At 35.1% G+C, this 24776-nt stretch overlaps 1 protein-coding gene across 4 annotated transcripts in view; it reads left to right on the plus strand.

Annotated features, from left to right (window-relative positions):
* Window positions 1-24776, plus strand: part of EPS8 (epidermal growth factor receptor pathway substrate 8) — a 170926-nt gene that overhangs the window by 93321 nt on the left and 52829 nt on the right. For all 4 annotated transcript variants that reach the window (XM_046673718.1, XM_046673713.1, XM_046673732.1 and 1 more), the window contains 2 exons: window positions 13796-13875; window positions 15763-15839. In XM_046673718.1, the coding sequence (XP_046529674.1) occupies window positions 13817-13875; window positions 15763-15839 (136 nt within the window). In that variant the 5' untranslated portion in view covers window positions 13796-13816. The remainder of the gene's footprint in view (window positions 1-13795; window positions 13876-15762; window positions 15840-24776) is intronic.

Below are 24776 nucleotides of genomic sequence, written 5' to 3' on the forward strand. Positions count from 1 at the left end.
CCTTATAAATACTGTCTTTTTCTTCTAAGCAATTAACAGAAGTTGTAATATTTATTATTTTGCTTATTTGATGGTAACTCCCTAATAAGCTCTGTGGATGTAGGAACCATGTGTATTTTGTTAACTGTACACTCAGTATCAAGAACTATCTTGTCCAGTATGGGAACCATTAGCCATATGTGGCTATTTACATTTAAATATAAACTAATTTAAATAATAAGATTAAAATTTCAGTTCCTCAGTGGCACTAGCCTTACTTTAGGTGTTCAGCACTTGTGCTTTGCTACTGTATTGAACAATGATGATATTGTACATTTTCATCATCGAAGGAAGTTTTGATGTTGCTCACTGAGAGCACTGCTGGGCACATAATGGTTACATAGTAAATACTTGCTGAGTGAGTGAATGAATTAGTACTGATATTGGCTGGTGCCAATTAATGTTGAATGAATCTTGTTTGAAGAATCATTTACAAAGGTCATTTTGGCTTTTAATTCATCAGTGTTGACATATCTCCAACCAACTTCATAATGCTGGGTTTATCATTAGTTAAAGGAAGTGTACAGTAGTGGTTAAAAGCATCACTTATGGTCAAATCTTAGCCATGGTTTGTAGATGTCATGGGCAAGTTACCTTTCCTTATAACTTTTGTAAGCCCCAGATTCTTCACTAAAATGGGGATAAGAAGCTCTTGTAACCACAGAAGCTGGTAAGAATTAAAGTAAGATAATGCACATAAAGTGCTTGATGCAGTGGCTGACACACTAATGCTTAATAAATCAGTTTTATTTATTTTTTATAATAGTGAACAGAGCTATGTCTAAATTTACCCCAGTTCATGGATGATTTCAGGGTTATGAGGAAATTTACTGCTGTTTTTGAGGACTTCATTGTTATAATTTGACAGACGTTTTTCAAAGGTAGTACTATCCACAATCAAAGTTTATATTTACTGTCTTTTAAATATGCAGTTTAATAGCCTTCATTAAAAAGTTTTTTCCCCATTGGACTTAATTTTTCTCTCCCTTTAATTTTTATGACTATGTAAATAACCTCTCAAGAAAAGAAAGTTTCATTCTACTTTTATGGGCAACTTGAATTTTAAGACTAATGCACAAATATCTGAGTTTTGTTTTGGGGTAACTCAAAAAGGATGTGTTCCCAGTTATATTCATGTAAATGGGCTTCTCTTTGGGGAAAAAATATATAAAAATTCTGAATAATTAAAATGAATAAATGAGTGGTTTACTTAGGCACCTAACTCTATTGTACATTTAAAGCTATGATTTAATTGCTAGAAAAACAATTAAAGCAGTTTTCATTAACAATAATGTCTGACTTAGCTGGGGATATTGCCTCACTTTTACACACTATAATGTCATTTCTCTCCTGGGATTTGAAAACAGCATTTGCTGTTATAATAACACCAGGTAGTTAAACATACACCACCAAAATATCAGCTGACTATAGATGAGGTAAATCTCTTTCATTTTTTGTGTTACTTTCATTCCGGCTCTTATGGTTCTTTTATTTTTGGTATAAACTGGTACTCATGTTTCGTAGTCCACCTTAACCTTTCAAGTTCATATTAGAGGTGACTTGAATTTTTCTCCTGAGTTTTTCTTTAACAAATATTTGTCAATGTTTAGACAATGAAAATATGTTACAGAAAAGGCAGATTAAGCACAGACGTTTATTCCACTCTCTCCAAAAAATGACAGTAAATGGATTTGAAAACTGCAGAAACTCAGTGAGACAGAGGGAGTCTGGAAAGCCATGGATGATTGTAACGAACTTACCTGTCCTGAGAAGCTGAACTAAGCTGTGAGGGAGAGACATGGAGAAGCAACCTGACTGTTACTTCAGACCCTCAGAGAGGCAGTGAGGGTGAGGCTGAAGGCTGACCATAGGAGGATCAGAGGGTAGTGTGTTAAAGTGAACTCAGATCCCAGATGCCTCCCCACACTCCAGCAAGAGTGGAAGTCTATTCTGTGGAGAATGTGAGCTAGAGAACTCTTGATTGGGGGATACAAAGGCACAGATGGATGGTGGCAGGTTAAGTGAAATACTTACCGAGTAGCGAGATACCCCTAGTACACTTCTACTCATCTCCAGACTTTTGGCATAAGGTATATATTCTCTGGGTGTGAAATTGGAAGATGCTTCTTTGAAGAATCTCATCAATCTGTACTAAAGATCTATGGATACTGATAGTTGGGGGTCCCCCGATGGACAGCCCAGCCCGATTGCTTTGCAGTGAAGCCCACTTGTTGACAGCCCCTACCCAGCTACACAGACTTTCTAATCAGCTTTTTAGTGCTCCATCTTCAATGTGAGTAGTGACCAATGGTCAACAGACATTTGAAGACATTCAGAGACCAAAACGAACCTGGAGAAAACAAGGATATTGACAGAGATAGAGACAGTGAAGGGAGAGGAAAACTTTAAAATATTATCATTAATATTCTCGGAAAGATCAAGGAATACACTGCAATCAGGAAATAAGAACAGCTATTGTAAGAAAAGGAAGATTTAGGGCACAAAAAGGTGCTCCTGGAAATTGAAAATTGATAGAAGATATGAAAAAATTAAAATGTTTTTTGAAGATGAAGTGGAAGAAACCACTCAGAAAGTAGAACAAAAATACCAGGAAATGAAAAACAAAAGAGAAAAGACAGGAAAATTAGAGACTCAGTCTAAGAGGTCCTGTTCTGAACATTAAAGTTTTTTAGAAAAAGAAAATTTTAAAAAAATGTAGGGATCATATGTGGAAGATAAACACTTGGACAAAGAGAATTGTTGAGTAGTTACCATAGTTACCAGGGGGAAGGGGGTTGGGGCGTGGTCACAAAGGGTGAAGGGGAGCACTTACATGGTGACTGACAAATAATAATGTACAACTGAAATTTCACAATGTTGTAAACTGTCATAAACTTGATTAAAAAAATGTAAAGAAACTGTCAAAGAAATAACTCGAGAAAATTTCCTAGAATTTAAGGACACTTATTTTCAAATTGAAAAGGTCTATTGAGTTTCTAATATGTTGAATTCTTTAAAAACACCTATACTAATGTATTCATGAAATTTCAGAACATCATGGGAAAAAACTGAAGATCCCAAAACTCCAGAAAGAAAAAAATAGGCCCTATACAAAAGATTGAGAAACAGAATGGCACCTGCCATCTCAGCAGAACACTGAAAATGGAACAAGGGCTTCAAAATTCTGGGACCAAAATCAATTCCTATGTAGCATTTGAAACCAAGACAAACTACTGATCACCTATGAAAGTAGAATAAACATATTTTCAGTCATATAAAGCTTCAAAAATTACCTTCTTATGCTCTTTCTCAGGAAGTTCCTGAAGTATGTGCTCTTCCAAGATAAAAAGTAAAGATAAGAAAGAGGGAGACAGTATCCAGGAAACAGGGATCTAAGACAGAAGAAGGATGAAAGTGATGAAAAGGATAATGTTGAATGTGGATCCCACAATGAAAGCTGTGCAGGAGACGTAGAGGGTAATCAATTCAGATTGTAATGGGAATATATAAGAATTAGAGAGAAATGCCTGCAGAAAGATAAAAATGATAGAGTAGATAGTGTTTAAATGTATTGAAAGGAGACTTGGCTTCTGGGAGAGAGTAAAGGAATGAAATTAATGGAAAGGTATATAGGAAAACTGAGGGCTGAGGGTAAGATTAACTCTAAAGAAGACAAAGCTTGTACAAAAAAAGACATATAATCTTAGTATACTGTGAATAGCAATTACATAGACACCATAAGTAAACACTGAATTTTGGTCTAACGAAATTTGACATAAATGTAATTTTGTCCTCTGTGATATGCTTCATTCAACCTCTTAAGTTATTCTTCAGTAACTGTACTCCTGGTGGTTTCCTAAATGTACCGAGCTGTCTCTTGTCTTTCCTCCTCTCTTTTCTGTTCTCGCATTCTCTCTTTCTACTTGCCACATTATACTATAAATGATGCTTTTGATGTCGCTCTCCCCCACTACAGTGACATTTCTAAAGATCTTGATCTTGCCTTTGGTTCAGTCCTTCTTAGAGGGAGGTTTTATTCTCTAAACTCACCCCTGATACAGCTTCCTTTGAACTTTATACTCTGCTGCCCTTACATTGCCTGTAATGTGCTCTTTTTCTGAATATGCCTTTTCTTTTTTTCTTTCTTTTTGTTTTTTCCCCTAAAACTTCCTCGTAGGATGGGAACATTTTCAAGGAGGTTTTGTTAGTCCTAGGTCTTCTATGAATTGGATGAGGTGCCAGGGCTTTGTTTTCTTTGTAGAAGTACCTACTGACGATCAGTTATTTTTGTATTCAGTCAAATGTAGATAATTACTGGAATTGATTTTTTCTTCTGTTTTGACTGTTCTCTGTTACATCACTTTCTAATAGCGTATGAGGACTGCCTCTACTTTTGAAGATAAATGGAAAATAGTATTTTGAAAGTAGTGCATTTTTATCTTTGTTAACGAAATGTTAAGTGGTATAAAATAATAGGAATAAGGAGCAGTTAAGAATCATTGCAGAGTTTTACCTTATCTCCCCGGACATGAACTTTCCATGGGCTTCTAATTATATGTGTTGAACTTGATACAGTCTGATACCTAAAGCAGCACACAAAGTTTTCTATGAGAGCAAAGTCCCTGCCCTCTTTTGTAACCATTATCCTGGCATTTGGATCTGTGAAACTGTATCTTGCTAAAATAGAACACACAAATTGAAACAATGAATAATTCTTGATAAGATACGATACCTCTGTGTCCTCTTAGCAAAATAATCAATGTTTGAGTGTATGACACTCAGACAGGAAGAGACGACGTTAAGATGAGAAGTAGCATCTTTTTACAAAACATCTGAGAAATACTTTGGGGGTGCTGTAAGCATGTGCGTTGCAATATAGTGGAAAGCCTTACTGAACCTTCATTTAAACAGAACCTCATTGCTTAAAAAAAAGTCCTGTATACTTTAACAATTAAGTATGTTTCCTTGTAATAATCTTAGGGAGAGGTATTTATGATTTAGAAAAGCAGAATGAATTCAGTACAACAGTTAGTTAAAGGTGGTATTTCCCTCTTTGTAGGTTGTAACCATGTATAAAAGTGTGCTGTACAGTTTGCAAACCATCGATACTCTTTAGGAGCTGTACTGAAAGTGCAGAGTGAATCACCTACAGTATTTTTTTTTTTTTTTTTTACTGCTTAACGTCCTTTGCTCTAGGTAATGCAGATGAAGGTAATCATGTGGCAACAGGGTAGTTAAATATTAAAATGTTATATCTCATCCGTGGGTTAGAACTCTTCTCACTGTACCTGTAAGGTTTTATAATTTATTATTTTTGGAGGCCGTTGAATACGTCATAATGAAATATGAATTCAGCAGTTCTGAGTTCACTAAAGATAATTTTAGAAAACATTTCTCTGTGCTTCCACGCAACTGGGTTGCGTCAGTCCTGAATAACTCTTTATTTGTTTGCCCTTGTAGAATGTGTTAAACTGTACTAATTTAGCATATGACGCTACTATGGAAAACAGGACATCTAGCAATAAAAATATATGAGATCCTAATTTCCTCAGTAGCTTTTGTTTTACACTAGTCAATGACACGAAGGCACAAAGGTTAATTTCGGAACCATTCCACTAAGGTTCATAGAATGTCAGTGAATCCTAACCTCAAGGTTGATTTACCAAAAGTACAGACTTGAACAAAAATTACTAGGGAGTGGGGATCAGCTGGGGTAAGTGGGGTGGTTTTCTCTACTTCTTGTTCCAAAATGTTCTTCCCTGAAATCTGTTCAGTTGAGAACTGAATTAGTGGAAAAAGTTGTCCTTTTATTCTCATCCTGGGAGAAAATGCCCACAGTGAATGTTCTTCTACCTCTTCTGAGAATCCGTACTCAGCAACTTTTTGCTTTTGGGGAGATTTGAACTTCTTAGAAAATGTTTACTTTTTAAAATTCTGATCATCTTTTGGTGGTTTTAGCCAAGGTTTTTTGTTAAGACCTGGGATCTCTCTCATGCCCTGATTTCACTTTCTTTCTCTCTCTTCTTTCTTTCTTTTTTTTTTTTTTAGCACTATTCTGTACCCAGCACAGAGTTGAAGCTTAACTCAGATCTTGTCTGAACTACCTGAAGTAGGAGTTTTACAGGGGAAGGATAATCAGGAGTTTCTATGTGATGAATCTGAGTCCTTCTTTTTTGTTTTTCCATCTGATCAGTTCATTAAAAAAAACAAAAAAGCACAGAATAAATAAATAAATAAACGGTGGAGAATATACCAATTGCCCATACAGAAGAATTCCAAATAATTTATGCACGTGCTCCCTCCTCAAGGAAGTGGAGCATAAACTCTCCACCTCTTAAGCATGGGCTGCATACAATGACTTCCTTCCAAAGAGGCCCGTATGGTGGCGGTGAGGGAAGTCACTTTATAGTGGAAAAACCTGACAAACACTACCTCAGTCAGTGACCAAGGTTAGCATAAACAGTGATAAGTCATGCTAACAGGACATACTCTTGATATGATGTGATGGAAATGGCACATATCTCTGTGGTCTTCCCCTCCAAAAACCTATAACTCCAGTCTAATTATGAGAAAAACATCAGACAAACTCCAGTTGAGAGATATGCTACAGAATATCAAAATACAGTACTCCCCAAAAAACTGCCAGGGTCATTGTTGTGGGTTGAATTATGTCCCCCCAAAATATATGTTCACATCCTACCCCCTGACCCCCCGCCTTACCTATGAATTTGACCTCATTTAGATAGTGTCTTTGCAGATGGGTCAAGTTAAGATGAGGTCATACTAGCTTGGAGTGGCCCCTAATCCACTGACTGGTGTCCTTGTAAGAAGAAGGATATTTGAACATAGATAGACATGTAGGGCAAGCTATATGAAGACAGAAGCAGAGATTAGAGTGATGCATCTGCAAGCCACGGAAAGCCAAAGATTACCAGCAATAATTCGAAGCTAGAAGAGACAAGGAAGGATTCCTGTAATTTGTTACAGCAGCCCTTGGAAACTCATACAGTCATCAAAGGCAAGGAGAGTCTGAGAAATGGTTACAGAGTAGAGGAGCCTAGTGAGACATGAGGACTAAATATAGTGATATTGTGGGTAGGATCCTGGAACAGAAACAAACATTAGGTAAAAAAACTAAGGAACTCTGAATAATATATTGACTTTAGTTAATAATAAAATATTGATATTGGTTCATTAATGGTGACAAATATGCCATGCTAATGTAAGATGTTAACAAGCAGGAAGCAGGGTGTGGAATACACAAGAACTTTCCGTACTATCTTTACAACTTTTCTATAAATCTAAAGTGATTAAAGAATAATAAAGTCTATTACAAAAAATTCAAAAAACCCAGAAGTTAGCGGCAGTTTTAATCAGACCTCAACGGCATGTGATGGAGTAAGTGGTGGTCTCTTTAAGGGAGGTGGCAGTGGTGAGGAGGCATCTAAAGCTGCATTAGCTGATCAGTTATATCACAGGGTGCTTTCAAACCCAAAACTGCCACTGATAAAAAGTTTTCACCCTGTTAAAAGTCAGTTTGTTGTAGCAATCATTATATAAGGCTATCTGTGAGTCCACTGTTAATCATGGAAATAATACAATCGGGGAGATACACATTTTGATAAACAGTTTGTTCAAGCCTATATAGGCAAGGTACATGTAAGAAGGAAAACTTGTACATAAATATATGCAGATTTCAGTTAAAATTCCTCATATCACTTGTGAAATTTAATAGAAATCTTGCTGAGAAATAGTTCAAGATCTGATGCAACCACCATGTCTCCCCACACCTGACCCCAGGGTTCTGTGGGATAGGGGGCCTGGTGATGGAGAGGTTGAGACAATTTCTTCTCTCCCTAAATTTCTCTTTCCTACCATGTTTTTATTTTTCTTGGAAGATTCCAGCTAAATTGGAGGCTCACTTTCTTCCTTCCCTCCTTTAATGTATATTTAGTTATAATGGAAGAAATGCAAATGATTCAGGTCAATTTATGGGTATCACATGCTATTTACATGGCGAGGAAACAGTCAAAAGACCCACTTTCATATTTAGAAACTGTCTCAACTGTGAGAAAAAAATTTACCCTAGAAAGTAACACAAGTAACACAAATAAATATTTAGATATTTAACCAGTGAAAAATTGATATTACTCAAAGCCAGATTCAGATTAACTAACGCATTTTCAATATTATAATTAAAGGTAGTTTTTAATGTATGGTGTTTCTAGACCTGGTAACATTTTTTTTTTCACATTCTTCAGTGAACAGCATGTTTATAAAGCAGTAAAGCCGTTCCACAAAAAAGTGGCACTATTGTCATTGTAATCTCCCTTTCCATAAAGCAAATCTTCTTCCCTTCCCCAAACTAGCATTTTTTAGTACCTTATTGTAAGAAAAAATTTTTGGCTAAAATAAAGAATATCATTGAAATAAAGTGAAAAGAACTGAAAACTTTTGGAGTGTATACAATGGCCAAACTACCAGTGTAACTTATTGGAAAGAAAATTAGATATGTCACCAGATCAGCATTTAAATCCTGGTTCTAATTCTAACTTCTTGTGTCACCCCTTAGGCAAATGACTTAACTTATTTGAGGCTTTCATCTCCCCTACAAAATAGAGCTGGTAACTTCCTCCAGAGGGTGTTCTAAGGATGGAAGGAGGGGAGGTTTGTAAAATGTCATGGAGTGGGGGCTCATTGAGTGTTGTTTTCTTTTCCCGTTTTTGTTCTCTGGCTATGATTATATCTGATATAAGAAACAGATAGGACATTACTGTTCAGCCATTCATGGCACTAGATGATTTTTAAAAGTTTCAAAATAACACTCAAATAGCACCTAGGCTCTTTAGCTCAGTTTCTTTATCTATAGAATGAGAATAGAAAACAGTACTTCCTTCAAAAATTAATGTGAAGATTAAATAAGATAATGGATAGGAAACATTTAGCACAATACTTGGTATAGGGTAAATGGTCAATAAATAGCAGTTGTTTTTTTTTTGAATTAGCATATTTTCCCAAATCAGTGCAGTATTAATAATGTTTTGAACTATTTGTCATTTCTCATGTCTGATATCCAAGCAGTGTATGTACACTGATGATGTTATCATAGTAATAAGAATTAGAGAGAAATATTCAAATAGTGGTAATAGGGAATATATGGTTTTTCTCTGTATTAGACCTTCCTGTGAAATCTATCACAATATTCAATATTTAATTAGTGCTAAGGTGTTTCTTTTTAGTGGCTTACTAAATTTTAGTAATAAATATTTTTCTTCAGCTAGTTGTGAAACCAACAACATTCTGAATTGAACATAGACTTTCCCCCATGTTGTGTCCTAATTTATGAACAGTCTAAGAATTTTCTGTTATAAAAAAAAGAAGAATCAAGATAATTATTTTAAGTAATTACAACATGATTTAAAGGCACAAAATTACTCTTCCTACTTGATATTGGCCCTGAGAAAATACTGTGCTTTCATATGGCCTAGAAATTGTTGTGATACCATCACAAGTGTTTGCCACTGTTATCATCATTATTATTGCTATTATTATAACAGTTTAATGTTCTTATTAGTTTTCCAAGTTTATTCACACACAGAAGTTCTTTATTGCTAAATATTAGACCAAATGACATAGAGAAATAGATGGTGACATCTCTACAGACACTACTGGCAAGACATATTGAAAAGTGGTTGCTCTAGAAGACACTGCAAGAGACAGAGTAGGTGATGATTCAGAAGGTTTAAAGCAGATTCTTTGTCTTCTTATGTTTTAAGCACAATCACTGGTAGACAGTGTCACCAAGTATTGGTAAAAATTGAATTGCAGTGGTCTTTTAGTTAAAACCCTAAATAATGATAATAATCATCCCCTTCATCTTGGTTATAAGTTAGACTGAGAGACATGAATTAAATTAAATTGAAATCGGAGTATAGATACTTTCAGATACTCTGTCAAACCCAAACAGACAAACAAACAAGCAAAAACTTAAATAAACCAAAAAAGTCTATGATATGTTTTGAGAGAACAAGTCATTTCAAGGATAGCTCCATATACAGAGAGCTACTGGTTGTGTGATAGCCAGATTGGGTAAGTGGTATTCCAACATTGAATAATGACTACATACGCATTCATCAGTTTGAAAATTGATATCATATGCAAGCAAGTGTAAAGAAAGGAAATGGGAATCTAAATTTTTATTTATTTATTTACATTTTGGATCTTAAAACTTTCTAATACAAATTTAGCTTCCTGGTTTAGCCTTATTATGGAATCATTTATTTCTATTTACAGTGATTTTCATACAGTCTCTTTCCTTTGAAAATTTCAGTGTTTAACATTTTCAGAGTGCTTAATTTAGATCTTAAATTTACCATGTTTGTCCTTGTATTTGCTAAAGAAAGTTATTTTCTATCAAAAATAAGAAAATAACAGTAACTAAGACTTATAAAAAAGTATTTTCATAAGGAAATTGATGCTTTTATTTCAAATCTGTTGGAGACTATTACAATGGTATTAGTATATAATTTTAAGTAGAATTAAGTAGTTAATTTAGCAGAGTTAGCTGAATTTGTGAGTCCTTAAACTTAAAGTAATGAAGGAAAACTTTGTCTCCTTAGTATTTAAGTTGTTTTATTCAACACTCAATAAAAATGAAACCACTTAATTTTTCAGTAAGAGTTGATAGTTCCTCTAAATTATATATATGATCTATATAGGTATAAATTGGGTATGTCTTTTAAAAGCCTAAAGGAAAACAAAGAAACATTTGTAGTTGTTTCATTTGCAAAGTGTGCAGTGTAACTGCTATATTTAAATATTTGAAAACCTCCGTATTGCTATATGAGCATCTGTGACAAGTGGCACTAGGACTGCCAAATGAGAAAAGTTTCTATATTTAAAATTCAGTTTAGCAATTCGACATTTTCTATTCCCTTTTCTAATGTCCTCTTATTCTGACAGATCACTATTTTAAAACAAAACACAAACCTTTTATTTATTTGACTGTCAGGAAGAATTAAACATGAAAAAGAGAGAGACTGTGGCCATCACTTTTCATTAAAACCAGCTGCTCTGGTTTTAAAATGCAAACTAGATCAAAATCAGTACAAACCCTGGGGGTTTAATTTATATACTAAGCGAACCAGCTTGTTTTGAAAGAGTATTTTTTTTTTTAAACTTTGGAGGAAACTGGCACATCTGTCTCATTTGATCTTTTGCTGGCCCTGTCAGCCAGGAAGACCGAGAATTATCTCTACTTTACTGATGAGAAAATTAAGACAGAGCCTTAATTGGCTTATGTAGGCTAGTTAGTGCCAGAAATAGTGTTAGAGTTCAGGCTTCTAACTGGGAATGCCTGTGTCCTAACCATTAGCTCTAGATTCACACTGTTATTCCAGGCGTCTGTCCTGGCCCCAAATTCTAGAATGTAACAGTAGTGTGCTCTATCTGGATCCTGTAGGCTTATGAGAGCCAATTTTGAAATAAGTTTAGAAATTTTGTAAGCTGCTATTTAACCATTGATAGCTTGAAATGGGCCATGCTAGGTATATTTATACCATGGAAATCAGTAAGCACTATGAATCAGGGTTTTCTTTTTCCCCAGAGAATTAGTTTACTTATACACCAATTGAAGAAGGAAAACAAACAACAACAATAAAAACAGAATACAATGATGTAGGATAAATGTAATATAATTTTATAAATGCAGTACTTACCTAGGCCGGGGGGTTGTTATTTCTTTGTTCCTTAATTTAGAAATTTGCTTCTTGGATTGTAATTAGTCTTTGGGTGGTGAACATGATGTAATCTACACAGAGTGAGAAATGTATAACGATATACATCTGAAATTTATATAATGTTATAAACCAGTGTTACTGCAATAAAAAAAATTGCTTCTAAGCTGTAAATAAATATGGTCAAGACTATCAGGAAAGTTTGAAGTAAACTTGAGTGTTTTGAGGACCTTTATAATTCTAACCATTCTTTAAGAAGTAGGTCAAGTCCCAGCCCTTCCAACACTTGCGGCATTTGGCATGGCTTTTCCCTTCTCGGAACCTCTAGTGGATTTAGAATAAAGCCACACACATTGGGACTTATTTACTGTGTGTTTCCTATGGATTAGTTTTGTCTCCTTAAGAATACAATAAACTCTTTGAAGAGTGGGACATGGACATCCCTTCCTTCTTTCTTTTTTTGAATAAATGTGTAATGAACACCTATTCTATGCCTGGTACTAGTCTTACTGCTTGAGGAACAGCAGTCATCAGATAAAAGTCTCTGCCCTCAGGGAGCTTATAGTCCAGTGAAGAGTCAGGAATTAGACATGAAAAATTTTAACTCTGGTAAGGACTTTGAAAAATTGCTTACGGTGCTCAGAGTATCTGATCATGGGCTTTTATCGTTCCAGGGAGGTCACTAAAATCTTCCCTGAGGACGTTGTGATTGAACTGAGATCTGGAGAAAGAATTAATTTGAAGTTACCAGAACTTGAATATCATTTCTTTATGTAGGCTTTCTACGCCCTCCCAATCTGAATTAAGTTCCCTTATTATATGTCCCCCGTATCACCTTGAATTTTCCGTTTTTAATAGTAACAACTTTTTTTATGTTTGTTCACTGTGTCCTTTTTTTCCCCCCACTTAACTGTTGGCCCAAAGCTGGGATGATGTCTGTTTTGGTTCCCTTGGTCATCCCAGTATCTATCCTAGTACCTTACACATAGGAGTCACTCAGTCATTGTTGATGCTTCTACCCGCTTTGCTTCTGTCTCATAATAAATCTGGGATATGTCCTACTTACCTCTCAGTTATTGAAAAGATCTAGGAATGCAATGTATATGAAAGTCAGAAGAATAAGACATGATCCAAAATAGGTTAGTGCTGCAGACCCCAGGGAGAACCAAATATCCAGGAGTGAATAGAAATGAGTGAGGTGTCGCAGTGCTGTCTAGGAGAAAAAAGAGAGAAAAGGCCATTGGGTTTGGTATTAAGGACGTTTTGCTTATTCTTATTCATCTTGTTTGAAGGAAATTGTTCAATTTGTGAAACAGATTAAAAATGGTTTCTGAAGTTAAATATCTGGTGTTAATTTTAACAATTATTTTCTTGTGAAAAGTAAAAAGAATGTGTGAATGAATACCTTCTTGAAAAAACGGTTATCCGAGTGTGTATGTATAGGATGTTGTCAAATGTGCTTTGAAGAAAGGAAGAAACGAAGGAAGGAAAAAACAAAAGAAAACTAGATACAGGAGAAAAGGCTGGAAGAAACTGACAGGACTGTTACATGACTCTTCAACTGATAAGGCTCTGGGCAATATTTTTTCCATTTGCGCTTTTCTGTATTTTGTACTTTTCTATGTTTCTCAGGTTTTTAATTTAATGAGCTTGTATTACTCGTACAATGAAACTATAAACAAAGTAACATCTCTTAAAACTGACAATTGATTATGAGTTTGGACAGAATATAGAATTATCTCGATGTACTTAGAGGATTCAAAACTATATTTTAGGTTTTTCTTTTACTTGCCTAAATTTGCTTGCAATTTTAGTATATTAATGTTAAATGCCAATTAGATTTTCATCTCTATGTCTATCTGGACTTCTGGTACCTGAGCAATTTGAGGGTGGAGATCATCCTCTGTATTTCTAGCGTCACCCGGGCAGTGACACACATTGGTTGAATGAGTAACTTTTAAAACTGGGATGTCTCCCAGTCAACTTATGTTGCCTCAGTCTCTATACCTTTTCTTTTTCAGAACCTAGGAGTGAAAGCCACAATGAATGGTCATATTTCTAATCATCCTGGTGGTTTCGGAATGTATCCATCCCAAATGAAGTAAGTTGGAAGGTTTATATTTGTTGTTTTTTTGGATTTGATTTGGTAGTTTTAATTGTTTTGTATTTTTAATGAAAACATTAGCTTCATTTCTTTATGTAGTTCATTTCTCATTAATATATAATTTCTTTGCAACACTAAGCTGTGTCTGATGAGAAAAAGATGGTTATGTAACATCAACCTTGATGATAATGATCTAGTAGAAGACATTTCATTCTGGTGTTTTATGTATTATTGCTTTCCACAGTGGAATATATACCCCGCTTCAGAGCTTTCAGTTTCTGTGGAACATTCTGTTATTCTTGTTCATAAAATATTAATATTGGCATTTGATGAGAGTTAAATGCCATCTAGTACAGTCAATCAAGATATTTACCATTGTGTAAATCAAAAAAAAAAAAAAAAAGACCAGGAAAATAAAACCATCCCTGTGGCTCCAGGTATAACTTGAAATCACAACCCTGAGTTAAGTGGCCATTGCCTTGTATATTGTGGTTAATATTTTTGTTATTTTATATTAGCCATTGTGGCATATAGTTTGCTCATCATTTTTCAGAATCAAGTTACTCACATTGTAAAGAGTTATGTACGCTTCACCTTTTCTCTTTACAAAGATTATTGCAAATCTCTTTAGCGTTGGTCAGTAAGAGACACCAGCAGAATATGTCAGGTGCCATTTTTATCTTGGCCATCAGTTATTCAAGCTAGAAAGTTTGGCCATAGCCTCAATATTTTTCTTTTTTCTTACAACAGCTATTCATGTAATCACGACTTTATAACAATTTCATCTATTAGAGAACTCTTGTTTCTATCCCCTCCTTCTATTCTTTCTCTTTTAGCTCTGTGACCTTTATCTTCTGCTAGAATTTTTGCAGCACTTTTCTATCTGGCACCTTGCCATTAGTTCCTGGATTATCTTCTTTAAAAGGTTTTTGATCATGTCACTTACCTGTGTAAAAAATTTACCATATCTAGAGAATAAAAATTTAATTCTTAAGCCTTCTGTTTGCTTTCTCTGCTTCTTGGACCATTCGTCTCATCTAGGTGCATCATCTTAGATGCATATTCCCTTAGACACCATCCTAGTTCTTGAGCCACTTCCACATGACTTCTCCTCACTTAATTCTCTGCCTGTCTGTAGAGCTTCTTTGTTTTAGATTCTGCTTAAAAGCCGACTTGACGGTAAAGTCTTCTTGGACATCCTGATAACATTTAGTCCTTCTTTTGATCTTTGATGTTATATCTATATAGTTTTACCCAGGTATCACACTCTATTGTCAATATTTTACTTACTTATTTTATTAACAGCACCCTGTCCCCCCTCCCATCCCCCTTTATTCTTCTAGACTTTAGGGCTTGATAAATGTTTACTGAGTAAATTTAAAAAATTCAAGTAATATGTTTATTTCACATAACATATTAGTAACAAGAGGCTAGAAATAGAATGTAGTTGGTCAAATTTAATGATAAAGTGTTATTTTGGTTAACTGCATTTTAGGTATTTCTGGAAATGGTGTCTATTCCATTATAGCTTGAATCATTGAAAACTTTCTATAACCGGATCACCACTCAGAACTCAATTCAGTACAGCAAACTTTAAACTCTTCTAGGATAGTTTGTACCTCATTGAATCTTCTTGGTTACGATCCTGACTTGGCGTTTGAGAGGAGGCTGTGACTTGCACCAACCTCAATCCACCCTGGGGTGGTGCGGCTTGTGTTCTGTTTCTTGACAAGAACTCATTTTGACAAACCCAGTTAGTAGAAACTCAATGCTCTTTTTAAAACACATGGTGATTGTGGTATGTTGGAATTTTTATTTGTAGTTTTGAATTTTTATTGCTTACTTTGGACTTTAACACAGCACAATGACCATTTTTTATTACAGTGGATACGGATCATCAGCTGCCTTTCCCCAGACGGACAGAGAACACAGCTTAAAACCAAGTGCAAAGGCCCTTTATGGTATGTTTGTTTATTTGATGGGGTGTAATTGTATTTCTCATCACTTTTTGACACATTACATTTTCCACGTCATAGTTTGAATCCATGCCTTGTTTATATTCTTTGGAATGAAGTAGTGATAGATAGATAAGATTGTTTTAAAAAGTTTTTACCAAAGTTACCAAAGCTATGACCTCTCCTTGCTGTCATACAATTTAGAACAATGGATGGAAAGAACTCCTTTTCATGGCACCAATGCCTTAGGTGGATGTTCCCATCTAACTATTTGATACATTTGTTGATCTTCATGACTGATCGTGTTGATTGTGGGCTGACACTTGACAGGACTTCTTCCTAATAGCTCTTGTACCTTTGGGTAGTGTTATAGTATGATGAACAGCCCTTATACAGTTTCTTTCTGCACTACAGAATAATAAGCAAGCTTTCTCCCTGATCTTTCTCTAACTTCCGCTGTCCTCTCTAGATTGTCTCAGGGATAAATAACATTTTTTAAATTTCAAATATAAAACAGAAGTTATTACTAAAAAGAAATTGAGGACTCCTGAAATATACTACATTATTTAAGAGGGCATTTGTTTTTATGGGGTCTGCATGGTCTTTTGTTATTGTACATCAATAGAGAATCAGAATAGTATTGTGTTTAAGAACAGAGTCTGGAACCGGACTTCCTGGATTCAAATCCAGTTCTATCATTTATTAGCGGAGGGATCTCAGGAAAATTACTTTACCTGTCTGAACCTCATTTTGCTTATCTGTATAATGGGGGTATCTCATAGGGTTGATTCGAGAATTAAATGAGTTAGTACATGTAAAATGCTTAGAACAGTGCCTGACAAGCAGAAAACACTGTGTATATTTGCTATTATTATTATTGACATTATCATTATCATCTACTAAAGGAACCAACATTTTCTAAATTTGGAATTCTTTTCTTTTTCCATTATCTAGATCTACAGTGTCTTGGCTGTGATAAGAATGAACAATTCTAAGGTTTTGTGATTCTTTTTCTGTCTATATATTCAGTGACTAGACTTTAAGTCTCAAATTATGTATTCATAAAATGGATTTTATACCCTACACAGATACATTTTCTTATGGCCTTGTCAATCTGATTAGTGTTGGTTTCAATTTTCTTGAGTAAAATATTGTGACATTCTTACCATGGCCTAGTAGTTGTGAACTGTAGATCTAGAGAATATATTTAACAAATACTCATTTTGAGATTAATACCTGCTCAGAATAGGGCTAGCAATGTATAGTCCTTGACTTTAAGGGACTTGCAGTCTGGAGAGTGACTTGAAGAAACTGCAAAAGGAAAATTTTTTGGGCAAAAATAATTAATTTCTTGGGGCCAACCCTGTGGTGTAGTGGTTAAGTTCGGCATGCTCTGCCTTGGCGGCCTGGGTTTGTGGGTTCAGATCCCAGGCACAGCCCTACATCACCCATCAGCCGTGCTGTGCCGGCATCTCACATACAAAAAAGTGGAGGAAGATTGGCACAGATGTTAGCTCAGGGCTAATCTTCCTCAGGAAAAATAAATTAATTTCTTCAGTCTTTCACTTCTAGTGAGATATTTATTAGGTGCTTCTGTGTCCTAGGCCATGATCTTCACAGTCTCTATTTTCATGTCCTTTCATTTATTTCAAAGATGAAGAAGAGGTAGTCGTTGCTCATGCACCATTTTGGTGAGGCAGACTAGTAAACACATCGTTATAATAAAGAGCTAAATGAGCTTGAATGGCAATGTTTATAAGGAGCAGTGAGGGTGGCCACTTCTATGAGGGTGGGGGAGATAGTCAGGAGGGATATTTCCTAGAAGGGTTGAGTCTTGAGCTGAACTCTGAAATGTAAGTTGTGTTCTCCAGGCATTTGGGTGGAAGGAGAGGGCTATAAACAGCAGTATGACCCCTTTTAAACTGGAATGTAAGCTCTGTGAAGGTGGGCCACATTAGCCTTGTTTACCTGAGGATTCCTAAGCTTCGCACAGTGGCTAATGTACAGTTTATGCTCAGTAAGTACTTGTAGATTGAGGATAATGAATTAATGAACTGCAGTTTGGTGTTAAATGGAGGGTGCAAGATGCATTGGGAAATAAAATTATAAAAATAAACCTGGACCACATTAGGAAGAATCGTACTGAAGAATTTGGACATTGTTTACAGGAAATGACTGGCCGTTGAAGTGTTTCATCAGGGGAGTAACAGATCATAGTTGTCTTGGGTCACTCTAGTGGCAGTATTGAGGATGGATTTGATGAGTATGGATGGAGATGGGTGAATCAGAGATCTAAATAATAGCCCTAAGACTTTTGTTAAGAAGAAAGTATTCATCATCTTACAAGTGCCATAGATCCAAAAATCTATTTTCAGAGAGCTAAGAAAGGAACAAGGGATTAAAAAATAGGACTCACCTGCAAATTTTAATGTTTGTTTTGTATTAGCAGCAACTTCATAAAATCATATATCCAAAGACTGGAAATCTTTAGCTTTTCAGCACTAAATTTTTATTTTACCTTTTTTTACGTATAAAGTAAGCTGAGTTTCCTTTTTAAGGTAAAGTGATTTGTCAAAGTCACATAACTTTAAAAATCTTGATTGTAAGAAAATATGACAATTTTCGGTGGTGTGATGAAAATGAACAGTGTATAGGTAAAAGAGAGACTCTAAGGAGAGGGATAGAAAGGGGCAAATCTGAGAGACATTTATAAGGAAGAAAGAAGACCTAGCAATGTATTGGGCTTAGAAGTAAGAGGGTTTTAAGTTCCTTGAAGTTACAGATAATGTTTCCTTCCTCTTTCTATCTAGTACTCACTCCTCCCTCCCAACACACTGTACACACACACACACACACACACACACACACACACACACACACATAGTGTCTTCTCTCTAACAAGCTCTCAGTAAATGCCAATGGAGTGAATGGATAGATAGATGAATGACAATGGAAAAATACATTCAGGTTTTGAACTCACCTTTGTAATAAACAAATTTTAGTTGAAATTCTAACTATATTTAGTTAATATTAGGAGTGTTTAACCTCCCCGTCTGCATGGTTTCATCTTTCTTTTTGTAACTAGAAAGTTGGTAAAAGAGAGATTTGTAATGTAGTTTATTTTGTCACAAGGTATGCATTTTCTTTATAATTTGTCTTTTCACAATCATTTAACCAATTGTATAAATCTTTCAGGAATTAATTTGCCTTCACGGGTGGTACATGAACTTCTTTGGGAGATGAGGACACTGTTTAGTGCACTGGAACATGTGTTTTACAATATGGCTGCTGTTTTTTATACACCAACCTCAGACTAGATACTGTATCAAGAGTTGCAAGCAGCTTGTCGTTTTCATGAGAACACTTTCCAGGTCCCACATCATAATGTGCCACCTGGATTGTTTTAGTAACATGTTCAGAGAGGCAGCATGGATTTTGGAGGCCAAGCGATCTGCAGCTGAATCATGGCACTTATACCAAAAGGCTGCCATTTTGAGCAAATGATTTATCCGATTGGTCCCAGTTTTCTCATCTATGAAATAGAAATGAAAATAATACTGTGGTAAGTTTACATGAGCAAATAGAAGTAATGAGTCTCTCCTGGCAGTGGGGAAGGGTATAGGAGAGTCTCTATTTGTCCTGGGGCCTCACATTAATCAAGGCCCTCAAATTTAATATTTTACCTCCAAATGATCTTATACGTTTCATCACAGTGATACTTTGACAAGGAGCAAGTGGTAATCTTCATCATGTATTTTTAAGCTTATGTTTCAGATATCATTAGAAATATATATTTTTTATAAATCCTGTAAATGTATCATGAACTGCACAATTATGATAACTTTACTATTTTGCATTTGTGTTAATTTAATTTATTCAAGAAAAAGTTAAAATATACCATGGTTAACCCTATTTTGTCATTTTTTTCCTTATTATACAAGAAATTTCAAAACTGGCATGTGAGAAGCTTGGTATCACTAATGTCCCTGACAACATAAACAGGAAATAAACATTAATTTCTTTCTCCTCCACTTATCTCATGATGGTAACATTTCATTTACCTACTGTTATCAAGGAATTGAAAATTTTATTTTTTTTCCAGCTAGCCTGCTTGTCAAAGCCGTTAAGCACTAAAATTTAAAGTGATTTTTAAGAGAAATACTTATAAGATATGTTAAACATTCCCTTCCAGCAGGGTGTGGCCACTGTCCTCTCGTGTCAGTGACTCAGAGGGCCATCGGTGTGCTCACTGGCTTGCATAGTGTGATGTACTCAGAGGTTGCATTCTTTACCTTTACAACAAATTATTCAGAAGCCTGTCCCTTTTGAATAGTGGAGGCTGCTTTTTCCGTGTGGCTGGGTCCCAAGCCTGTTACTTTTCCCTGTTGTTAATATACCTGCTTCTAGCATTGCTTCTGATACATGTGGGCTGAGAAACTAGATAGAAAATCTTGTTAGGAGAGTAAACAGGTTCTGAGTGGGGAATTGAGAGTCTTTCCCGTTAGAGTCTATACATTCAAATGTGCAAATTTTAATGTATGGACATTGTGACATCTCTATTTGCCACCCAGAGGACTTATTTTGTTTCAGTATGGGTTCCTTGCTGTGATATGAATAGACAACTTCCTTGAAAAGTAACTTCCCTTTAAATTGGATATTGCTGAATTTGGAATATGACCATTTACCATAAATAATCAGCTGTTTAAAGTCATCCTTTCTCCAGAAAAACTCTCGTTTCCCAGAATTGCCAGTTAGTAATACTTTGTTGTCATTACCAACATTTACAGTAACTTTGAGACTTCTATTGTTGGGAGGCCTAGTAGTAATAGATAAATATGATAGGCACTCTCTCCAGTCTCATTTTAGCCTTAAGTCTGAACTTTTGTGTGATGTTAGCAAGTAGGAAAATCAATTTGTGTTTTTCCTGCTTTTCTTTTTTCTTCTGAGGGAGATACCAGTAAGAATTATGTATAAGTAATCTTTAAACTGTACAGTTTCTGTGTAATTGATTTTACTATAACCTTTCCTATATTTTTATGCAGTGCTTGAACCAGGTTTCTCATAGCAATATTCCCAAATAGATATTCACCTATCTTAATAGACATCTATCCCACATATTTTTCTTTTTGCACCTATCTTTCCTTCTCTTTCTGTCCCTCTCTATCTTCTGATCTTGGTTTGGACCTAGTCTTTCTGTTTAATTGTCATAATTGAACCCCAAGTAAACTTTTGCACATTCAAGTAGCACTCAAGAGTTGAAACTCATTTTCTCTTTTCTCCATCCTTATTATTTACAATGTGTATTTTACTTGGAGAAAACATTTAAATCTTTTTTTTTTTTCAGGGGAAGATTCGCCCTAAGCTAACATCTATTGACAGTCTTCTTCCTTTTTTCCCCTTAAAGCCTCACTACATAGTTATGAATAGTTCTAAGTTCTTCTGGTTCTTCTATGTGAGCCGCCACCACAGCATGGATACTTATAGACGAGTAGTGTAGTTCTCATCAGGGAACCAAACCCAGGCTGCCGAAGCAGAGCCTGACGAACTTTAATTGCTAGGCCTTAAGGACTGGCTCTAAACCTTTTTTTTTTTTTTTAGGAAAACGTTTTTTTTTGAAAATTCTTGAGAAGTAAATGGCTCATGATTATCTCTTATCAGGAAGTTGGGCGATGTTAGGGTCAAAGTTCAGCTTCATTGAGTGGGCCAGCGCATGTGGCTCAGAAAGACAGTTTGGCAATTTTCCCACCTTATCTGAAAATTTTAAAGCTGCTTTTCTCCTCATGGGATAAGCTATTGTGACGATCTGTTGAACAGGCCTGTAAAATTAATTTTTATAGATGGTGCAGTTTTGTAAAAATGACCTTGTTTGTCTTTAAAAACAGTATCTTGGTTCAGACACTGATTTGTCAAACTGTGATTGTAGTTCCAGGATAATGGAAGCTTGTACTTACTGCTCCACGCTCCATACTGATTCCTAGTGAGTGCTTCTCCTCTGTGGAGATTATACACTAAAATAGGGGGAAAGGAATTCTCCGTGACTGTGGTTAAAAGTTTAAAGTGTAAAGTAATATGAGCTGTAGCCCACTATTTTGTTTAGAGAGAGCAATACTCAGCAGCTGCTTTTATGTTGCATGTTTTCTTTTTATTTGTCAAATCCTTACTTTCTAAGCTACACTTTATTTTCAGAGAGAGAGAAAATAAAGTTTTCTGAATATTAGCTCTTATAAATCTTGCTACATTATGCATAAACAGCAATACAGACAAAAGGGAACTAAGTTTAAATGCTGAGACCTGTGTATTGTTATAGTTGTCGTTGGACTAGTTGAAGAGTTAAGTGAAACCTAACTTATTTTTTATTAAAATATTAGTTGTAGTTTTAGGTTCACAGCAAAATTGAGGGGAAGGTGCAGAGATTTCCCATATAAACCCCCTGCATATGCATAGCCCTCTGCTGTCAGCATCCCCCACCAGATTTGTACATTTGTTATAATTGATGGACCTACATTGATATATCATAGTCACCCAAAGTCCATTGAAACGTGAATTTAAAATTCCTGATCTGGAAGTTGAATATCACTTTTTCCAGCAGCTTATTAACTCATTAATGCTAAAATGATGTGTAAAGGATTTTCGTCATTGGTTACTAAAGTCACCTAATTCTGTTTCTTTGGGTTTGTCTATTCTGGTCTATGAGATAAAAGCTATTAGGAAAAGCAGTAAAACACAACCAGTGGTACTATGATCAAGTAACGTTTCTTACTAGCTCTAAGTGGTTCAGATTGAGAGAGACAGAGAAACAGAGACTGAGACTTGCTCTTATATTCGGAGTTGAGCGCCCTGTAAGATGAGAAACCCAAAACTCTACTGCCAGATTTATTCAGGTATTATTTAATACATTGTTTGACCATAATTTACAGTCTTACTTTGGAAAGAAAAATTTTCAACTTAAAGAGAGAACATGTTGGCATTTGCACAAATTTTGGAGCAGTGGTTGTCAACCTTGGCTGCACATTAGAGTTGCCTGGGGAGCCTTTACAAATCCCATTGCCCAAACTGCACCCTCGATTGCTTACTACATTAGAATCTCTAGGGAGTGGGACTCACGCAGTATATTTTAAAGTTCATTGTGCAGCTAAGGTTGAGAGCTGATGTTAGAGAAAGTGGTGAATGTCATTAGAGGCTTTATCTTGAGCATCATTGACACTTTATTTAGGCTTCTCATGCTGTTTTAAGACTTTTGGAGAGATTTTCAGCTTAGGAGCATAATTACTATTTACAACTGTACTTGAGTGAGAGTACATATGATTCTCAAAAAAGAAATGTACTGTAATTGCCTTTTAGGAAGCTTCTTTCAAAATTTCCTCTTAAAATGTTAATATTAACCTTTATTTCTTCATTGACTTAAATCACTGGAACTATTAGTTTATTTATAAATCCATTTTATGACATTTATAAATTTTCAGTCTTTAAAAGGTACCTTCTCATAACATACATTTTCTTTATTGTGTAGCATTGGAGAGAAAGCAGTTCAGGAATTCCTAAAATGAATTCTAAATTTGGAAATATTAGAAATGGCACCATATTTTCTAGGCAATCAGTGATCAGTTAACATCATACTATTTACAAATACTGTCAAATAGTGTTTTTCTATTTCTCTAAAGTATGTTTCTGTGGGATTGAGAAATTATACATTAGGAAATTTGGTGGAACAAATTCTTACTACTTCATAATGAGAGTCTTGAATTACAAAACATACAGCGTTTTTGACCTTCAACTGTGTTTGCCAATCACTTATCTGAAAGACTCAGTCAAGCATTTGAACATCCTGGGCTTGTCATATCATAGCTGGATACCATGGCAACCAATGCCATTTCTTTTGCTATCCTCAGGTCAGACCACAGGAAACAGATCTCCCATCATGTTCTGAGTCTACCATTGAGAGTTGTGTTAAAATATGATAAACTAGTGATTCTGAAATAGGGATTATTTCTAACAGTGCTTTTGACAGAGATGTCCCTAAGTTATAGATTATATTTCAGAGGTTATAATGATTTTCCCAAGAATAATTATCTATTTGTTAATATCTCACATTGATTAATAATCCTCCACTAATAATCAGAAAAATCATTTTTTTAATATGTAGAGTACAGTCATGTGAGTGAAAGTTTATGTTTTGTCATGTTGGACTAGAAAATTTAAGGTGAAACGAGATCTTTCTTTTTGCTCACATTATTTTGGTAGGACCAGATGGATCATACTTCTTCAGGTCATCATCCAAACAAAAAAAAAAAAGGTAGCAGATATTGAATTTTGTAGTGTGTCTGTTTTTATTAAGTAATTTTAATGCTGCAAAAGCAAAAATAGAATATATTGGAATAATATTAGAGTGATGTAATGTAAGGCATATGGATATTTTCATCTAAGACTTAAGGTAAATATAAAGGAAAAGATAATGATTTTCATATGTATTGTGAAGCAAAAATTTATCAAAGCTTTAAAAAAATTCTTTGTGTTAACGTTAAGTCTGTCTTATGTGCTTTATATTTTTGTCTTTGCTTTCATGTTCAAAACTTTTCATCTGCAGTTGTAGGAAGATCTAAAAGTGTCTATATTAACTGGAAGAAACATCTTTATATTTGAAAAAAATTGGACATTAGGAAAGCTAAGGGGTGTGTGTGTGTGTGTGAATATTAGTACTGTCATGGTCTTGATGTTTGATCTTGTTTAATTTTTTTGTTTTACAGTAAGGGTGCTGAGGCCCAGAGTTAGTGTCTCGCCCAAATTTAGTGCCTTGCTTAGTGACAGAGCCAAAGCTAGAATCAAAAATCTTGTTCCTACTTAGAGTTCTTTCTTATCATCAGAGCATTCTGCTTTAGAAAAAATAGGGCAACTGTGAATTTACAAATAAGCAAGTTACTTGATTAGAACGTAACTAATACAAAA

Source organism: Equus quagga, chromosome 1, assembly GCF_021613505.1.
Source record: "Equus quagga isolate Etosha38 chromosome 1, UCLA_HA_Equagga_1.0, whole genome shotgun sequence".
Classification (NCBI taxonomy): Eukaryota; Metazoa; Chordata; class Mammalia; order Perissodactyla; family Equidae; genus Equus; species Equus quagga.